The sequence below is a fragment of the Canariomyces notabilis genome, assembly GCF_033297395.1.
Source record: "Canariomyces notabilis strain CBS 508.74 unplaced genomic scaffold N656scaffold_5, whole genome shotgun sequence".
NCBI classification, from domain to species: Eukaryota; Fungi; Ascomycota; class Sordariomycetes; order Sordariales; family Chaetomiaceae; genus Canariomyces; species Canariomyces notabilis.
The window spans coordinates 184,910-202,637 of NW_027041827.1; the positions used below are offsets into that span (position 1 = coordinate 184,910).

The following is a 17,728-nucleotide window of genomic DNA, read 5'->3' on the forward strand; positions in this document are numbered from 1 at the left end:
TGGTTAAATTCCTAGGGCAGTCGAATTCGCTAGGGCAGTCGAATTCCTAGGGTAGTCGAATTAGCTAGAGTAGTAGAATTGGCTAGGGTGGTCAAATTCTAGGGGCAGTCGAATTCGCTAAGGTAGTTGAGTTCCTAGGGTAGTCGAATTGGCTAGGGTAGTCGAATTCGCTAGGGTAGTTGAATTCACTAAAGTAATCGAATTACTAGGGTAGTCAAATTACTAGGGTAGTCGAGTTTGCTAAATTGGCTAAATTGCCTAAAAAACGCGATTCTTAGGTACTTAGCGAATTCGCTTTAATTTAATCGCAGGGTATACAAGCTATATAACTACTACAATTGCTAGCCTCTAATGTATATTATAGTGGTAAAAAGGAGAAGACGCTACCTAAGCGCGCTATATATACCGGTACAACTAAGTGGTAACTGGGAAAAAGGATGTAGGATGAAAAGAAGGATGGTAGGAAACTCTTAAATTGGATTTGAATAGAATTAATGGGGCAGGGTTTCCTGCCCCGGCGTGAGCCTAGTAAAAATCTTTGTAGTTTTTTGGTTTTGGCACACTTCCGCCAAACAGGCGCTGTAATTCTGTAACTTCCGCTGTTCTCTTGTGCTGGGCAGTTGTGGATTCTTTTTTATCAATCGCAGAGACCCGGAATTCCGGATCCATCATCCCATGTTTTCATCTTCATCATCTTCATCATCGTCATCATCGTGCACATTATACTCCTTATTGCTCACATGTTGCTGCAGGTTTGTCGGTGCTGTGCGACTTGTTCACTGATAACGTCCTAACGTTATATGTAGTTACATAGCAGCCATTGATAGGTACTGTATCTTGGGCCTGCAGTCCTCAGTCTCTAACCCTGGCTGTCGGCAGTCGAACCAAAGCAACATAATTTAGCCGGCCCTTGCTCCTGCACACCTTCCAAGCCCGCCTCGAGCTGAAGCTGAAGCTCAAACTCCAAGGCGGAGTTGGGTTGATACCACCCTCTACCGTTTTTTTCAGCACAACCGCGCCCGCCTGCCGCGTTTCGAGTAGACAAAAGGGTTCGGCAACCGCTGTGCCAGAGTCGGCCATTTTCTGCCGTGCTACCATCCAGAGCCACGCTTCCGCGCCGTCGTCCACAGCTTGAGCCGTGCCAGCCGTTCCGGCAACCAGATTTGGTGGGCCGCTCGTCGAGTCCCGAGATAACTTGACGGCAGACAAGCATTGAATGGTTGTAGTGTAGATATGTATGTACTTTACATATGTACATACATATAGACCTGGCATGTTAACCCGCAGCTTTCCTCCCCGGTGACGCAGGTTTAACGCGCATGGCGGTGGCTGTGCGACCGTTCCTTAATCTTTCTCTTCCCTCCTTCTCCCTACCCAGCCTTGACACGTCAAAGCTGGGCAGTCCACAAACGACTGCCCCACCCCACCTTGGACGAGACGGTGTCACGTTTTTACGCGTAGACGTACCTCAGTACATCGACATGTACGTTGACTGCGCGAGGGCGGCACGACCTGGTGACGCGGCGGAGTCGACCAGTGTGATGCCAAGTACAATATCTCTTCACATATACCTAGGCGTTGAGTCTGTCCGAGCTCCGAGCCGAGTAGCATACACACTGCATTACTCTAGTTACAGCTTTGGTTTAAGGATGAGCAAGGGAGGTGACTAATGGGAGACATGAACATTTGTGAAACCTCAACTAAGCGGTCTGACGATGCCTCTATTACAACGTTCAATGTCAGGCGTTCTACGGAGGTACGAAGTATGTATGTGCAAGTACCTGACAAAGATACGGTTCCAAGTTGCCATCAAGGTAACCTTATTAATATACACACCCATTGACTCACTCACTCACTCAACCATCATGCAACAGCTGGGGTACACTACTGTCGGCAAGCAGACACCGCGTAACGTAACCCACCTTCACAACAGATTCCACGTCCCGGACCATTGGAAACGATCTGCAATTGTAGTGGATTGAGTGTATATACTGTATGTACCTAGGTACAGTACCTCCGCTGTCTTTCGAAGGGCGTACTTGAATTTCCGCTTTAGGAAGCGGGGCGACTTACAAGACAGTTTTGACGTGGAAGAGCAAAGTTAAGAAACGCCTTCATTTCTTCAAAATCCCATATCCCATGATGTATGTACAATACTTGTAAGCAATTTTGAACAGCTGGTTCTCTCAAAACAAATAACGAAGACGGAAAAAAAGGAAAGAAAAAAGAAGGCTTATCCCCCTGACCCGTTCTCCCTTCCGACCCGCCAAACCCAACCCCATTTCAAGAGGGGAAAAAAAAATGAAGGTTGAAGTCTATGAAACAGTGAAGTAATCGGGGTATATGTAGAAGCGAAAGGGGTAAAGTTGGGAAGGAAAGGGAAACGAAAAAAAAAATGAAAAGAAAAAGAAAAAAAATGAACAAGAATGAAATCCAAGAGAAAGAAAACAAAATCCAGAACCAGAAGGCCAATCTGAAGAGTCGAGCAGAATGAAAACATCACCAAACCCAATGTCTATGCCAAAATTCCAGATGCCTTTGCCTTTGCCTTTGCCTTTGCCTTGCCCCGTCACCAGCCCACAGCCACAGAAAAAAAAGCACTTGCTCCTTGACCAACCAAGACGTGAGGAAAAAAACGAACACGATCGCCATCTGTCTCAGGCGTCCCGCAGAGAAAGAGAGCAAATCATTTCCTCTCTCAGCCCGAACCCCGCGTCGCCATATGTAAAACCTCATACACTAGTCATGTCGAATGTCTTTTGGTCCCTTCAGCGTGAATTGGTTGCCCATCTCCTCCTCTATAGGCTTTACCCTTTTCTGCTTCGTTAGCCATGATGTTTTTATCCACAAACTAGTAGATGTGTCTGGCTCACCCTTCTCTTATCACATCTGATGATGGCCGCCCATTGCGTCTCCAGCGCCGGTCGGATCATAGTCATAGTACCCAATGTACGGCGAGTCATAGGCGACGCTACTCGACCCGTCACCGGCCGAAGTAGCAGTGGTGTCGTAGCCAGCCACGGAGCCCACGGGCACGCCCACGGCGCCGGGGTGCGCGTAGCCGTAAGGGTTCATGTTGTAGAGGGCATGGTCGGCGAGGTCGTTGGGATGGGAAGTTGTGCCGGCGGTGGGCGAGTCGTACCGCGCGCTGTCGCCGCTGTGGTGGCTGTGTGAGCTGGCCGAGGCGTGGCCTCGGGCGACGACGTGCCGCATGTTGATGCCGCCCCACGGAAGGCCCGACAGGTCGCCGTCGTCGCCCAGAATCTCGTCTGCGTCGGGGATGTGGTACGTGCTCCCCGCGTACTGCTGGTTTTGGGCATCCCGTTGCGCTCGGTCTCTTTGCTCACGTGCTCTTTCTCCTGGAGGAAGGAAAAGGGGCGGTTAGTATCTAGATCATCATGACTTGGGCGCTGTGTTAGGGTTCATCGCTGAAACTTACTGAACTTGCGTTGTGCGATCCTGTTTTGGATGCGTCTCCTCTCGTCCGGCTCCGTCACGTCGCTCCAGTCGTCTGACTTTTTCGTCTTGGACGAAGACTTGTCCTTCTTGGAACCAGAGGAGAGTGACGAGCGCTTTGATGATCTTGATGACATCTTCGAGGATTCCTTCTCTGTGTCTGAGCCCGACTGGACAGTTGCTTTGCTTGACCTGTGCTTGCCGCGGCTCTTCCCTGAACCGGGTGAGGGTAGAGGCAGGTTGCTCTGTCGAGGTGTAGGCAAAATGCCAAAGTCGTGTCCGTCGTCGTCCCAATCCTCCTGGTCCTCGTACGACTGGACCTCTAAGTAGCCTTGGTCTTCAGGGAGTTGGTATGAGGACATTTCAAAAGAAAAAACAGGGGAAAGATGAGGCTCACAGGCCAAGGAATCTGCTCGGCTTCTTGTATCTTTCTGGTGATCTTGCCAGCTTCCGCTTCAGGAAAGATGCTCGAGCCTGCTTTCTACTTCGAGATCTTGTGGCGTCCAGTCGGGAAGCTTTTGATCTTCTTATACGGCGATCCGATGACAGAATCGGGTAAGACGTAGTCGATATGCCTTGTCCAGAGAGAAAACAAAATACCAAAGATGGAACCGAGCAAGGGGCTTAGCGTTGAAGTTGAGCTCGAGTCAAAGCTCGGTGGTCGTTGTTTGCGGCGCTGGAGTGGTACGGACGACAGGTAAATCGGGGAGTGAAGCGATGGCATATAAGACGGGCGATCCCGAGTGGAGGAGCTAGGCCTGTTGCCGGTGACAGGGTTTGGGGCAGGGTCTTACAAGAGAGTGGCCCGGTCTGGGACAGTGGACTTGATCAAGAAGAGTTTGTAGTGTATCTCTGGCCCTACGAGTATGGAGGAACATTACATAGTTGCCGCGGCCAGGGGCAAGGCTTAGCGCAGTGGAGATGAGGCCCCGGAGGCGCATCCGCCATGGTACGTGCTCATAGGTGGTGAGCGGGAGCAGGGGATGGTGTTCGTTCATCGTAGCCACTGGGCTGGAGGGGAGCAAGATACCTGAGATACCTGTGAAGGGGTGGCACACGCCAGCGGGAGATGAAGTGGAACCTGCCCACCCTATTCGTCCACCCTCCTCAACTACCCCTGGCCTGGTTAGCGAACGCTAGGTTGTCCATGACCGGGTCGCGGGACGTCTCGCGGAGATCGGGACGATACAACTCGCGTGTGCACGCGCTTGCGGACTGCTATGTACAATGTACATACAGCGACACCACCTGCGATAGCTTGAAGCTAGGCCCTGCCTCATTCCAGGTGTAACTCTGCAAGGCGTGCCGCACCTCATTCCCAAGGCTGGCAGGGGGGGATCGGCAACAGAGATTAGGTAACAAGGTGGGCAGCAGCTGAGCAAGACACACACCCTCATAGGCTTCAACCGCTTGGAGAGATGACGACACCAGACAAGTGAAGACCGAGGAATACGGTGCTCCGGGACGTGGAACCCGGTCCCCAAACACTAGCTCAAGGAGAGTGATAGACGCAAAATGAAAGCTAAGGGTTACCTAAGGATAAAAATATCAGGTTTGCGTGGATATGGGTTTGTTGCTAGGGCCACACGCTCTCCACCAAGAAAAGCGATATTGGGGCAGCTTCTGGAGACCTCAGGGATAATCGACATGGTTGCTGCTAAAGAAGGGCAGAGCAACCTAGGACATGAGTGACTCGGACCCAGAGGGACCAGACAGGGGGGAAGGTGCTGATCAGTGTTCGGCACTCGGTCAACAACCCCATCCGATGTGCGGAATGGTCAGAAAGTGGAGAGGAAAGATCCATCCACAGCTCGGTCAACGGCCCTGGATGTTAAGGTGAACGGGAGCGATTCGAACGCTGGTTGACCGGAAAGGTGTAGCGTTGTTAGTGCAAGCAGTAACGTTACTGCTCCAGGACCCGACGAAGCATTTGATCTTCCTGGTCTTTCCTACTTCGAGGCTTCACGCTCGTTGCCGGTTCAGCGCGGTTACAGTTCCCTCGATTTTTGCAAGTGGTCCCCTCATGTAAGTGAAAGTGGAAGGACCGTTGCAAGAACTCACGCTTTTGAAAGGCTTGACCAATGAGACACTTGAAATCATATAAAAGCGGAGACGCCAGCCTGACAGGGTTAGCATGGAGGAGACCGTTCGCTTACCCTGGCTTCACCTGCTTGCTCGACCCGCAGCGGGAGAGGAGCTAAAATTTCCCAGCTTGAGCACCCTAGCAGATGTACCTCTGTACATACATCCCGCTCAACTACGCGCAGTTTGCTATCCAACATCCCGACTGAGGCACGGTAAAAGGCGATATCACTGCCTCGGGCCAATCTTCCGGCCGATCGTATCGCTGCTCGTGGCTCTGCGCCTTGCATTGGCAAGGCCGCTCGCGAGCGTGGCCTTGAAATGGGATAGAGGACCTGGAGCTGAGAAACTCATTCCTGTGATTCCCTTTCCAACAACCGAGGTGCTGTTGCAGTGTAAAGATAGCTCTACTGTGGTGAGTTATAGCCGAGTGTTTGCGGCTCTTGCTGTCTGCTTACGATGCGAATCGACAACAGGTGCATAGCCCTACCCCACATCCCGCGCTGTCTCCTGTGAATTGGGGAGTTGCCCGGGATGAGCCTCTGAGAGCTGCTTGGCAGTTCCTTCTGGCTTCGTTAGCTTGCCCCTCTCATACACCATAGGTCCCCAAATCATTGTTTGAGGTGCCGAACACCGAGCAAAATACAAGTGGCTCTAATTTCTAAATATGATTTGACCTGATACTCAGAACAGTCGTGTAGCGACATTGGTGATGGAATCGCGTGTTCTCATAGCGACCTACGTATGTACTGTACAGTACATACCTTGACGTGATGTTACTCGTTGTGTTCCCTGGGGGAATAAGCTTAATCACACCGCCACGTTCAAACCACAGGTCACTCCTCGCCAAAGATTACGTGCAGGGGAACTTTGTTGGTCATCTGCGCTGGAGATCACGTCCCGATTCTCTCTGTCCTTTCTGTGCAGCCCACCTTCGGGAGACCGTTTGTCTCTTTTTTTTTAGAGACGGGGCCCGACATCACGGGCTCACCGGCCCAATGCCATGGCCGGAGCTGGTTCTCGGGAGCTACAGTACTGGCTTCAGCTCAGGCGAATAACCCAATGGGATGGTTCAGCCTTGGTGTCACCATACCAGGTGGGGTGTTTGTATGTACAATATGTTCCTGATTTAGCCCCCGTGCTACCATAGAAGACCCAGAAGCTCCATGTTGATAACAGCTTGTCTTCCATCGCAAGATGACTTACACGATTGTCAAGGCTGGGTTCTCAGATGGCCGAGTGAGCTTTTGCCTCGGCCGTATGGTAAAGAAGACCGTGAGAGATTTCGACCTAAGTAGTTAGGTACGGTAGCTAGTGTACTCCATGCCCCGGACAAGGGGATGATGGTAGCGATTGCATTGCTAAATATTTCTTTATCGCGGATTGGTGGGATGTTCAGATGAAAGGTCCCAAACCGATCACACTAACATCAACCCACACATGGCCGCGCGGTGATCTGGAGTACTAGTTAGACAAATTCAGTGCCTCAGAGGTACCTCTGTATGCTGTTCTTGAGCTCGAGACCCTCGAGCAAGTTTCTTACCACCTATAACATAATCCGAGGTAGTTCTGCTGCCTTTGCCATCGTCAAACTGGTCTGCCGATGCTCTCTGGATGAAAGCTACACGAATGAGGTACATCACGTTGTCTTGTTGTGAATGTCGATATCATGGCGCTTTCTGGCGGAAAAGCTTGTTTGACACTGATGACGCTAAGCCGTCTCGGTTAGGCCATATCTATATTTATCTCGAGCTAGTGTGGACACCCTTGTCTTAATCACACCCCACGTTAATCTCAGAGAGGGCAATGTAACGTTCATCTCAACTCACCTTTCCTGAAGAACAACTTTCACACACAAGCCTTGAGGGCCGTTTCCGTTTGTCGGAAACGAGTTCGGGCGGTCGAAACTCAATGCAGAAACAGAAGTATTCGAAAAAGGGTCGATTACCTTTCCATAGATGATCGATGTTCTCCTAACTGGATGCGGGCGCGAGGATGCCTTGCCCAGCCATGGGACGCAGGGGTCGATGCAGCTCAACGGTTTCGACGGCTGGTCTGCCTTGCCAATGCGCCACCTGAATGCCCTCGCCGCCAGAATCTCCCGTCGCGCCGCTTCTTTCTCCGATTCGATCTCCCCGCACCGGGGTCCGGGTTCCAAAGACAAATGGGGCTTAGAAACGCCCAACTCCTGAGCATATGCTGCTGGTAGTTTTCAGCCGCAGAATATGTTTAGTAGCAGAGAAAATCTCGAGGAAGATCTTTGCCCTTCACCCGCATCGGTCACTCATCTTGGTCGTGACTCGCATGACTCCGCCTGCTTGTGGCCTAAGAGGAGATGTTCGAAGAAATGAAGGATCGCTGCGGATCCGCGCTAGATAGGACGATTAGCTTCAAGTAACATCAGGATGACTCCCGTAGACTGTTCCAAGAGTTGAAGTCAACTGAGCCGCAAGAGACAGGTCTGCAGAGTAGACCATAGCCTCAATCCGTCAGATGGAAATCCAATAGTTAGACCGTCTCCATCATGTCGCTCCGCACAACTTGGGCTGTTGGTGGTTGAAAACAGCCTAAGCGACGCGAGCGCCAACCCAGCTCGACAAGGTTCATGTCCTTTCCCCTAGAGAAGCAATCGTCGTGTAGAGTCAATGGTATTGGAGAAGTCACAACTTTCCACAGCTTGTAAGGTAAAGCACCTCCCCTTTGCAGTGATTGAGCCGAGAGAACCGGCTCCGTTCGCTCTCCGGCGGATACCGAAAAGCCGGCATCGTCCGCCGGCCCGACAATTCAAGCCCGCCAAGATGCGGCGTCGTTGTCTCTAGCGAGCGCTAGCCGAGAGCAGTCCACCCCAGTCAGACGTGTTGCGACGAGCGTTGTGGCTCTTCAGCGATGATGGACTGCCAAGAAAATAACTCGAAATTGGTAAGATTCGTCCCTGTTCAGGTGGTTCCGTTTCCGAATCAGAGCCGGGCGTCGTGGATCGCAGAACCCTCCCACATCCCCCATGATGAGTCATTCCGAACTGAGCCATCTGCATCTCGTTTTCAACTGATCCATGCCCGAGCAAAATATTCACTTCGAGGCGTGGCCTGTTAACGTAACCGAGCATTCGTTCTGGTTCGTCGGCGGTGCGTGACGCTGCGTTCGTCCAGACAACAGAGGCGGTGAGGATGTTGTTGATTACTGAACATGCAGGGCAATCCTTGGCTCCGCCAACCTAGAATTCGCTGAAACAGATGATGGGCGTTACGTCGTCGAAATATAAGTATTCGTGTGCTGCTTGCGTATGTACAACGCGATTGAAATCATGGGAGAACCTGCAAGATTTTAACTAGTGTAAGCCATCGAGGCCTCCCGTTAAACTGATGCCTAACGTTACCGAGTCGCAACTTTCACCCCACCTGGGTACTCTTCCGCTGTTGCCTGCGCGCTGGAGGTGGCGTTGCTGGCGCTGCTCAGCCCTTCCCGTTGGACGCCAAGGGTTCGGAAGCTCGGCGCACCCGCAACGCCTCCGGCTGTTGTCTCGGGCCGGGACACTAACCTTTAGCTTCTTGAGTCGATGAATCTTCACATCAACCTTTGGATCGCCGCGGAAGCCTTCTTCGTTCCGGGGGTTCCGGGGACCTGGGGTTGAAGTCTAGTATGTCCGGACAATTAGTCAATGCTGACAAGTAATTAAGGTACTGGCACGTTGGGTTAACTTTAACTTTCGGTTCTTGCCGCCATCAATCTGCGGGGACCAAAAGTCGGAACTGGAAGGTGACATGGGAGGAGAACAGGCAACTGAGGCGTAAAGTCGGGATGTTTCACATGTCTTGTGCATGCTCGCTGCTGAGACTTGGGGAAACAGAGTAACTGATAGAGTTAGGGAAAAGACCAATGTATGAGCTCAGTTCAAATACTCAGGTCATGATGAGCATGCGAAAAATGGAGACCACCCGCATTTAGGGTGGTGAACTCTACTAATATACAAATCTACATGCATTGTTCACCAAGCGCAGCCAACTGAACATGCAGCTGCTCATGATACACCTGCCAGCCGAGCCCATATTTGTCTCTAGTAGAGGCCTTGGGCCTCGCGTTGCGCCTTGCGCTCCGCTACCCGTCTCTTGAAGCGGACCTCGGCCCGTCTCCTTTCACCTCCGTCGACCTTGTGTCCTCTCTTGTCCTCCCAGAGACCCTCCTTCACACTCAGGCGGACCCCGCCGCCCTTGATAGTTTGAATGTGCGGACCGACGATAGTGCGAGACCCTTTGACCGAGTAGCCACGCACCCTGACCAGTTCCGAGTCCGGCACGTCGTCGACCCTCTTGCCGGCGGGTACGTTGACGACGTGCCTTATGCGAGTGAAAGGGTTCAAGTCGATTTCGCGAACCTTCAAAATTGCCGTGCCATTCTCGACGTGTTTCACATCGCCTCCAATGCCGTATTTGCCTTCCCGGAACCGCTGCCTCCACCTTAGCAAATATCGTCTTGCCCTCGGAGGCTCTAAGCCGAGCTCTCTGAGTTGATCGGAAGTGAGGGTGAAGAGCGCGTCCCAGCTGGGAAATTTGGATGCGTGTTGTTTCAAGCCCCGGCCGATCAGGGTGAGGAATGTGTCGACGTCGGGAACGAATGGAGTTGGCGTCGGGACGGTGGGAGGCTCGGCGCTCTTATGCGTCCATCTCGCCTGGGCCCAAAGCCCCGGTGCGGTGACCGAGGGAATTGTGCAGGGTCGGAACAAGAGCCCCAAAGCAGATTGTAACCGTAGGGATTTCATCCGCGCTGCGAAAGGGGTAAGCGCCGGTTCAAACTATGGGGAATTGGTTAGAGAGGGCTAATTGCTAAGAACGCAAGACGAGTCTGGAGCACCTGGCTTACCTATCGATGAGGTGCCACTTGAAAATGTTTGCGGCCGAGAGTCATGCCAGGAACGACGGCTCGCAACGTCTTGACGGTCTTCAGATATGGCACGCGCTTGAAGCCGTCGCTGAGCGGAAACTTTTCTTGAGCGACCATGAAATCCCTAAGCACGGACCCAAAAGAGATCCCGGCGCCCCACGTCTGCCAGCGAGTGGGGCGACATCCACAGTTTCACCAATCAACTTAGGCCTCCAGGCTCCAGCTCGGGAGACCTGTGGGTCTCCGGGAAGGCTGCCACTGCGGCTCGCACGCCTTCCTTCTCGGCCGTGTAAGCGCTCACTTACAACTTCCCTTTCCTCACAAATTCTTCTCAAAGCTTCGTCGCTCTTTTTTATATCGCACAGTTTCATCTCACCTATGCACTGCGGCCTACGTCTTTGCCCCTTAGCGTGTCTTGAAGGAGAAATTTGAGCCACCTGCTCACTTAGCAGAAAATGCGCCACACCGTTCCTGCCGTAAAATGCCGAATGATAGCTTGATATGCTGCCCGTCTCTTCCATCTGCCGTTTGTGACAGTGCCACCATCTCCCTCTTCGACCAGGTCAACAGAGCCACCGTACACAACCGTTCCCGCTTTGGTTCCATTTTGACAGAATCCATCGTTGTCCTCAATGCCTTCCCGAGCCAAAAACAACCGACGGCGGCAGGCCCAGATCGGCAAGGGTGTTGGAATCCCAGTTCAGACTGCAAAGTCTGAGGCCGAGAATATTTCAGCCTTTCTGAAGAACCTTCAATCACTCCCCTCGCGAGGCGATGATGACGGCGCCGATCAGGAGTTACCAGGTCGTCCGACGAAGCGTGCCAAGACTGCAGGAACTCGCGATACAATATGTATCGCGCGGGGAAATATGACATTCACAGCGTCAAAGACAACCGATTCAGAGTGCACAACTCTTGTGAGGAGTAATATCGGCGAAGCTTTCGCTCTGCAACTCCGCGATGCTCACTTCGAGGACCCCGCCCAAAGCAAGTCGCAATTACATATTTCTCCACGCACCAAATCTCGAGGTGCTGGCTTTCGGGCGGTCTTCTGTTCGCACGAAAACCTGTCACCAGTATTAAAGACGGTATTCAAAGTGGCCGAGACACAAAGCTTCGACCCTGGCGTTGAAGGATGCCTCTGGGCGGCAGTAGATTGCTCCATTCGAGTGGATGATGACGTGGTGTGTCTCGACCTCTCTGTGGAGGTTAGATGGAACGAAACCGTCACTCTATGGGGAAGCGACCGGGCCAAATCATCCCCTCAGCAGCTTTTGAGGAACGAAGTTCTCAGAACCTGGTATCCTGAACTATATATACACGACTCTACAAAAGGCGCGCAGCCCTCATGGTCTCCCCAAGACTTTTACGAAGCAGCATGTGTACCAGACAAGGAAGCCATGGATCCGGAGGTGTCATCGATGGAAATACCGCAGCTTCAGACGACATTATACCCCTTTCAACGCAGAGCCGTTCAGTGGCTTTTGAGGCGCGAAGGCGTGCACTGGCGCGGCAATGATCAGGACAAGAAGGGGGGCGTCCAGCCGTATAATTCGGAAGCGCTTGGGGAATTGCCCATTTCCTTCTACCAAGCCAAGGATGCGGACGCCAAGATATTTCACCTTAGTCCGTTACTCGGCGTTGCCGTTAGAGATACAGCGCTCTTTAGGTCTTTTCAGGAGTTCCGCGGTGGCATCCTTGCAGAAGAGATGGGGCTCGGGAAGACGTTGGAGGTGATTGCACTAGTGCTGCTCCATAGACGTCCAGAATCCCCCATTATGGTTTTCGATCCTTTCCTGGGCAGAGAGCTTCTCACGACCTCGGCAACTTTGATCGTTGCGCCATCTTCGCTCTTAGACCAATGGCTCTCGGAGCTCAATAGGCATGCACCGAGCCTCAAAGTCGTGTATTACCCCGGAATCAGGAAGTTGGCTAAGCGGATGGATGGAGAAGGACTCTCAGCCGAAAATCTGGCGCAGCAGGACGTGGTGATCACGACGTATGAGGTGCTCAGAACGGAGATCTGGGCTGCAGAAGATGAGCCTGGACGCTCAATGCGCAACGAGAGACAGTATGAGCGAACCAAGTCCCCTCTGGTTCAGCTCTCGTGGTGGCGAGTGTGCATCGATGAGGCGCAAATGGTCGAAAACTGGACCAACAATGCCGCGAAGCTAGCCCGGCGGATCCCCCGTATCAATGCCTGGGGCGTCACAGGAACGCCGGTAAAGGATGATATTCAGAAAGGTAACGATACCTAGCCTCAACTCTCTAGGGGCAAAGGCTAACACTGTGTCCAGATCTTCGTGGGCTCTTGCTCTTCCTCCGTTATGAACCGTATGCATTAGACGCAAAGATTTGGAATGTCCTCACCACCCTAGATAAAGCCTCCTTCAGGAAGCTTTTCAACCTATTGTCGATGCGTCACACCAAGAGCATCGTGAGAAATGAGATTTCCCTTCCGCGGCAGAAGCGTTATGTTATCACTATGCCATTTAGTGCCGTTGAAGAGCAGCACTACCAGAGCCTCTTCGAAGAACTAGCCGCAACATGTGGCTTAGACGCACGGGGGAACCCGCTCCAGGCTGACTGGGACCCTGAAGATCCAGGTGTCCAAAGCGCAATGCGGATGGCGCTCGACCGTCTGCGCCAAACCGTCTTGCACCCAGAAGTGGGAAACCGGAATCGACGAGCACTTGGGCAGAAGGCCGGACCTATGCGCACGGTGGCTGAAGTCCTTGACGCTATGCTGGAACAGACAGACGCAGCGATGAGAACCGATCAGCGGAGCCTACTCTCGGCAAGGCTGACAAGAGGGCAGATCCTCGCCTGCCAAAAACGGGTGGGGGATGCGCTGACGGTCTGGCAAGAAGTTCTTGCCAAAACCACAGAAATGGTGTCGGAATGCCGGGTTCAGCTGGACCATGAGATCCAAGAAGCTCGGAAAGTAAACACGGACGAGACCCAAGCAAGGTCCGAAAGCGATGAGACGGAGTATCGTGAGGACGCCGTGCCTCCGCGAGTGGGGGAGGCGCGCCGAAGGCTACGGTCGGCGCTCGAGATCCAGCATAGAGCGGTGTTTTTCTGCGCGAATGCGTACTTTTCTATCAAGTCGAATGAGGAGATGACTGCTCCTGGTTCGGAAGAGTTTCAACGCCTAGAGAAGCTCGAAGCTGAAGGATACGACCACGCCAAAGCAATCAGAAAAGAGATCCTTCAGGAGGTATGTCACGCGTGTCGCTCTATGCTCTCTGCTTCCTCGTCCGATGGACATGTATTGATGAGATTTCTAGAGTCATGGCAGAGCAATGAAACTAATGGAGCGCCTCGCAAATGCCGCTGCAAACCAAGCCTTTGCCGTCATCCCAGAGTTTAAATCCGGCAGTCAGAAGGGGCTGGAGAGTCGCAAGGTTTCCGAAGCATTGGAACAACTAGGCGCGGCATTGGACGACCAGGCTAATCAGCTCGATGACTGGCGGGAGCATGTTATCCAGCTGTTGCTTAAACCGCTTGTCGATGAAGATATTGACGAGACAACAGGCGAGGAGTACGAGGAATCGACCAAGCTTCAGGATGAAATTCTAGTATACCTCCAGATCCTCAGGACAGCTCTAGCAGACAGACAGGCGGCGATAACGGGGCAGAAGAACTTTTTGGTCGAACACGAGACAAAAGCTGCCGCTCGCATGGCTATGGAAGGGGATGGCCCGTTCCCTGAAAGGCTTGTCGAGCTTTTGAAGGTCCGGGATGCTATCAGACCACCGTTCATCGAAGGAGACGCCATGAGCTCGCTACGCGGGTTGGTGTCGGAACTGCGAGGCTTGACGGTGAAGCTGCGACAAGACGCGGCAACAGGGAGCTCGAGAGCTGCTAATGAGCTAGCCATTATTTCGAATTTGCTCAAGTCGACGCTCAGCCACCAAGCTGAGCAAACCAAGGCCGCGATTACGATGGAGAAGGAGATTGAGCGCTTCATGGATACATTGAATGCTCGCATCGAATTTTATCGACAGCTTCAAGAGGTTTCAGATATGGTTGGGGAATACGAAGGCTCAACGGAAGCTGCGGCGCTGGAGACGGCACTTGAGGCAGCACGAAAACAAGAAGAGAGTTTGCAGATGAAGTTGGCTACTGCGGAATCCAAGCATCGTTACTGTAGGGCTCCTCTGGGACACGCCATTCTTACCCCTTCTCGCTGACATATTCGGCAGTGCTACATCTCAAGGACGCAGAGGCCAATCCGGAAGAACAGCGCATGTGCGTCATCTGCCAGTCGCCCTTCTCAGTTGGCGTCTTGACGGTCTGCGGACATCAGTTTTGCAAGGAATGCATAACGCTTTGGTTTCGGGCGCACCGAAACTGCCCGGTTTGCAAGAGGCATTTGCATCAGTCCAACCTCCACGATATTGTGCTGAAGCCTCAGGAGCTCAAGATCCATTCGGAACAAAGTTCCAGAGGCCACGACATCCCGGACCAATCGCAAGGACAAAGTCCGATTCGCAAAGTGTCAACCATCTACACCGAGTTCAACAGCGACAAGTTGGCCGAGATCAAGGATATAGAACTTGACGGGCCCAGTTTCACGACGAAAGTGGACACACTGACGAGACATCTCTTGTGGCTGAGGGAGTCAGACCCGGGAGCCAAGTCGATTGTGTTTTCGCAGTACAAAGAGTTCCTCGACGTGCTCGCGCTTGCATTCCGCAGATTTCGCATTGGTTTCACGTCATTTGATAAGGCACATGGCGTTACCAACTTTAAAGAAGATCCTAGCACAGAGGTCTTTCTGCTGCATGCAAGAGCCCACGCGAGCGGACTGAATTTGGTCAACGCAAGTCACGTTTTCCTATGTGAGCCGCTGCTCAATACGGCATTGGAGCTCCAAGCGATTGCGCGGGTCGATCGGATTGGGCAGCAGCATGAGACGACGGTCTGGTTGTATATTGTCGACGGGACGGTGGAGGAGTCAATATACGACCTGTCGGTCCAGCGCAGGATGGAACACATGGGCCGTAACCTGAAGGGGAAGTCCAAGGAGTGTACGCCCGAGCTGTTAGATGCGAGCCTGGAGGTGGCCAATTCGCTCGAGATGCAGCAAGCGCACTTGTCCAAGCTGATGGGAAAGGATGGGATATCTGGAGAGGCTGTGGATCAGGATGATTTATGGACGTGTTTGTTTGGCCATTTGGGTTCCGGTCGGAGGAATGAGAACCAAGCGCCGGTGAATGTGGCCACTCGAAGGTTTCTTGCTGCTGAGGCTGCGGATAGACGGCGAGGACGGGCGGAGAATCAGGGGTAAACTATGAATCTCTATGAATCTATAACCGTTGGAGGGCAGAGGATTGAGCGCAGCATCTCGATCAGATCAATGAGCTTGCGGTCATTTTCAACTACGTATTTATTGGGGCACTGAGGTTTGGCTCTTTTTCCCTCCTTCAACCCCCCAACCGCCTACAATTTATACACCCAATTCTTCAGTGGCTTCTTCACCCCTGAGCGGGATGTGGGAGGTGGGCAGTAAGCACGGAAAAACGACCAATGCTGTGTCTTTCAGGTTGCCTAGTGCAGTGTCCACTGCAGCCTGACAATTAGGCACCAGAATCTGGTCTTATAAGAGGAGAGCAATTCGGAACTTCGAATTCAATCGCCCACAATGCCATGCGAAAGACAAACAGGTCCTCGCGAGGCGGATGGCTTGTGCTGCGCCCACTCTCATGCTCTACCCCCAGTATACCGTTTTCTCAGTGACACAATTCAAGACCAAGACTTTCAAACTCATTCACATGAGATGGACTTCTTTGTCAAAATGACAAGTCAGAGCCAACCAAGCACCATCTCGTCGTTGGCCGGCACAGCCAATCCCCAGCTCTCGTCTCTTTTCTTCACCCTTCTCCCTGCTGAGATTCGCAATCTCATCTACCTCGAGTTCTGGCGCATCGCCTGTCTCCGACAGCATGTAGTTCTCACGGAGTTCGATGAGCCCGGCCTGGGCACCATGCCAGTATGGTCCCATGTGCCATGCATTACAGATGCCAACGCCAGAGATATTCGCTTTGACCAGTGGCGCCTCGACATCCAACAGAGACAGGCATGGACCGCCCGGCTAAGGAGTGAATGGTGCTTGCACTGGGCATGCGAGGAAGCATCTCCAGACTGGAAACCACCCCTGATCGGACTTTTGCGCCATCGCCTTCATTCACCCCAGCCTAAGCCTACCAAGACACCATTCTTGGATGTCCTGACGACGTGTAAGCGCATGTGAGTACTAGTAAAATATCTCTAAATCGTGTCACGAACTGCAGTGGTTTCTAATGCAATGACAGGTACCTCGAGTGTCTGCCGTCCATTTACAGCAACATCACCTTTGTCTTTACCGATACGAATACAGCAGAGCAGTTTCTCTGTCGCTATGGCCAAGACCAGCAACGCTACCCTCTACGCTCATTAGAGCTCTGCATCCGCGCCACCAACCTGATTACCGAGTTGTACTTTCCCACCGCTGGAGAAGACGACGAAGGACCACCCGCCCTCTTCGCTGGCACTGCTCGCCCGGGCTTGTCCATGAAGAACAACCCATGGCAACGCGTTTGTGACATGTTGACTGAGCTCCCGAAACTGCAGGCCCTGCACATCTGGTTCGATTCCCGCGATTTGCGGCCCTGGTATGTGCCTGTATCATCTCATATATACTTATTTAACATCGCAAGGCCCGTTCCGTTGCTTTCGTATATAGATAAAAAGATCAAAATCGGTAGCAACATGACTGACAACATCACCGTGTGCAGGCATAAGCGAGTCAGTGAGACGCGATTCTTCAAAAGGCTCTTCGACGTCCGAGTCCTAGACAGGACTCGCTTTGTGCTTGCTTTGCCAGAGCTTCCTGAGAAGCGTGGAACACCGGACATTCAAGTCCTGGAAAGTCATTACTTGGAGGGAGACAGGATCGAGCATGCACCTTTTACCATCGTCAGGGAGCCAAGGCCGAACAACTGGCAAGTGCTTCTCCAGTCTCACCCGGGCAATAGCGTCAGCCTATAGGTGAACAACTCAGGGATAAACGCAGCCAGGTTGAAGACAGAGGCGGCCCAGAACCTAGAATACTTCTACCACTATTGGGAATATACTTGACATGCATGGTTGAATTCATCCAGTGGTGTTTCGAGCTGTCTTGTTGCCCTGTCATGTGCATGCGAGATGGGGAAACTTCAGTTGCTGTTGTAGGGATCGTGGGAGTTCGTCGTGTCTGTTAGAACTTAGCGCAGCCCGATTCCTATGCCAGGGTTAGGGGCTAATATGACTCGTGCTCGTCGTGTTA

At 52.5% G+C, this 17,728-nt stretch overlaps 5 protein-coding genes across 5 annotated transcripts; 3 read left to right on the forward strand and 2 right to left on the reverse strand.

Annotated features, from left to right (window-relative positions):
- Positions 1-2,883: 2,883 nt before the first annotated feature.
- N656DRAFT_796143 (uncharacterized protein) lies at positions 2,884-3,818 on the reverse strand (the record flags this gene model as incomplete). The annotated part of the gene is made up of 2 exons (XM_064817495.1): positions 2,884-3,359; positions 3,440-3,818. 2 exons carry the CDS (start codon positions 3,816-3,818, stop codon positions 2,884-2,886), a joined length of 855 nt encoding a protein of 284 aa, XP_064672059.1.
- Positions 3,819-9,475: 5,657 nt separating this feature from the next.
- N656DRAFT_531863 (uncharacterized protein) lies at positions 9,476-10,700 on the reverse strand. The gene is made up of 2 exons (XM_064809973.1): positions 10,387-10,700; positions 9,476-10,327 (listed from the first exon to the last, which is right to left on the reverse strand). The coding sequence occupies exon 2, from the start codon at positions 10,292-10,294 to the stop codon at positions 9,593-9,595; it is 702 nt and encodes a 233-aa protein (XP_064672060.1). The 5' UTR covers positions 10,295-10,327; positions 10,387-10,700; the 3' UTR covers positions 9,476-9,592.
- On the forward strand, positions 10,699-15,889 carry N656DRAFT_531653 (uncharacterized protein). The gene is made up of 4 exons (XM_064809972.1): positions 10,699-12,660; positions 12,714-13,636; positions 13,707-14,568; positions 14,625-15,889. Exons 1-4 carry the CDS (start codon positions 11,049-11,051, stop codon positions 15,710-15,712), a joined length of 4,485 nt encoding a protein of 1,494 aa, XP_064672061.1. The 5' UTR covers positions 10,699-11,048; the 3' UTR covers positions 15,713-15,889.
- On the forward strand, positions 15,890-16,825 carry N656DRAFT_532130 (uncharacterized protein). The gene has a single exon (XM_064809974.1). The coding sequence runs from the start codon at positions 16,067-16,069 to the stop codon at positions 16,673-16,675; it is 609 nt and encodes a 202-aa protein (XP_064672062.1). The 5' UTR covers positions 15,890-16,066; the 3' UTR covers positions 16,676-16,825.
- On the forward strand, positions 16,741-17,451 carry N656DRAFT_705527 (uncharacterized protein; the record flags this gene model as incomplete). The annotated part of the gene is made up of 2 exons (XM_064811278.1): positions 16,741-17,075; positions 17,199-17,451. Coding segments are annotated over 2 exons (588 nt in total), but the record flags the coding sequence as incomplete, so codon positions are not given.
- Positions 17,452-17,728: the final 277 nt, after the last annotated feature.

Coding starts and splice junctions, on each gene's coding strand:
- N656DRAFT_531863 (XM_064809973.1), bottom strand. CDS start 10,294: ATGAAATCCCTACGGTTACAATCTGCTTTGGGGCTCTTGTTCCGACCC.
- N656DRAFT_531653 (XM_064809972.1), top strand. CDS start 11,049: ATGCCTTCCCGAGCCAAAAACAACCGACGGCGGCAGGCCCAGATCGGC. Junction 12,661..12,713: donor AAAGGATGATATTCAGAAAG/GTAACGATACCT, acceptor CACTGTGTCCAG/ATCTTCGTGGGCTCTTGCTC. Junction 13,637..13,706: donor GAAAAGAGATCCTTCAGGAG/GTATGTCACGCG, acceptor TGAGATTTCTAG/AGTCATGGCAGAGCAATGAA.
- N656DRAFT_532130 (XM_064809974.1), top strand. CDS start 16,067: ATGCCATGCGAAAGACAAACAGGTCCTCGCGAGGCGGATGGCTTGTGC.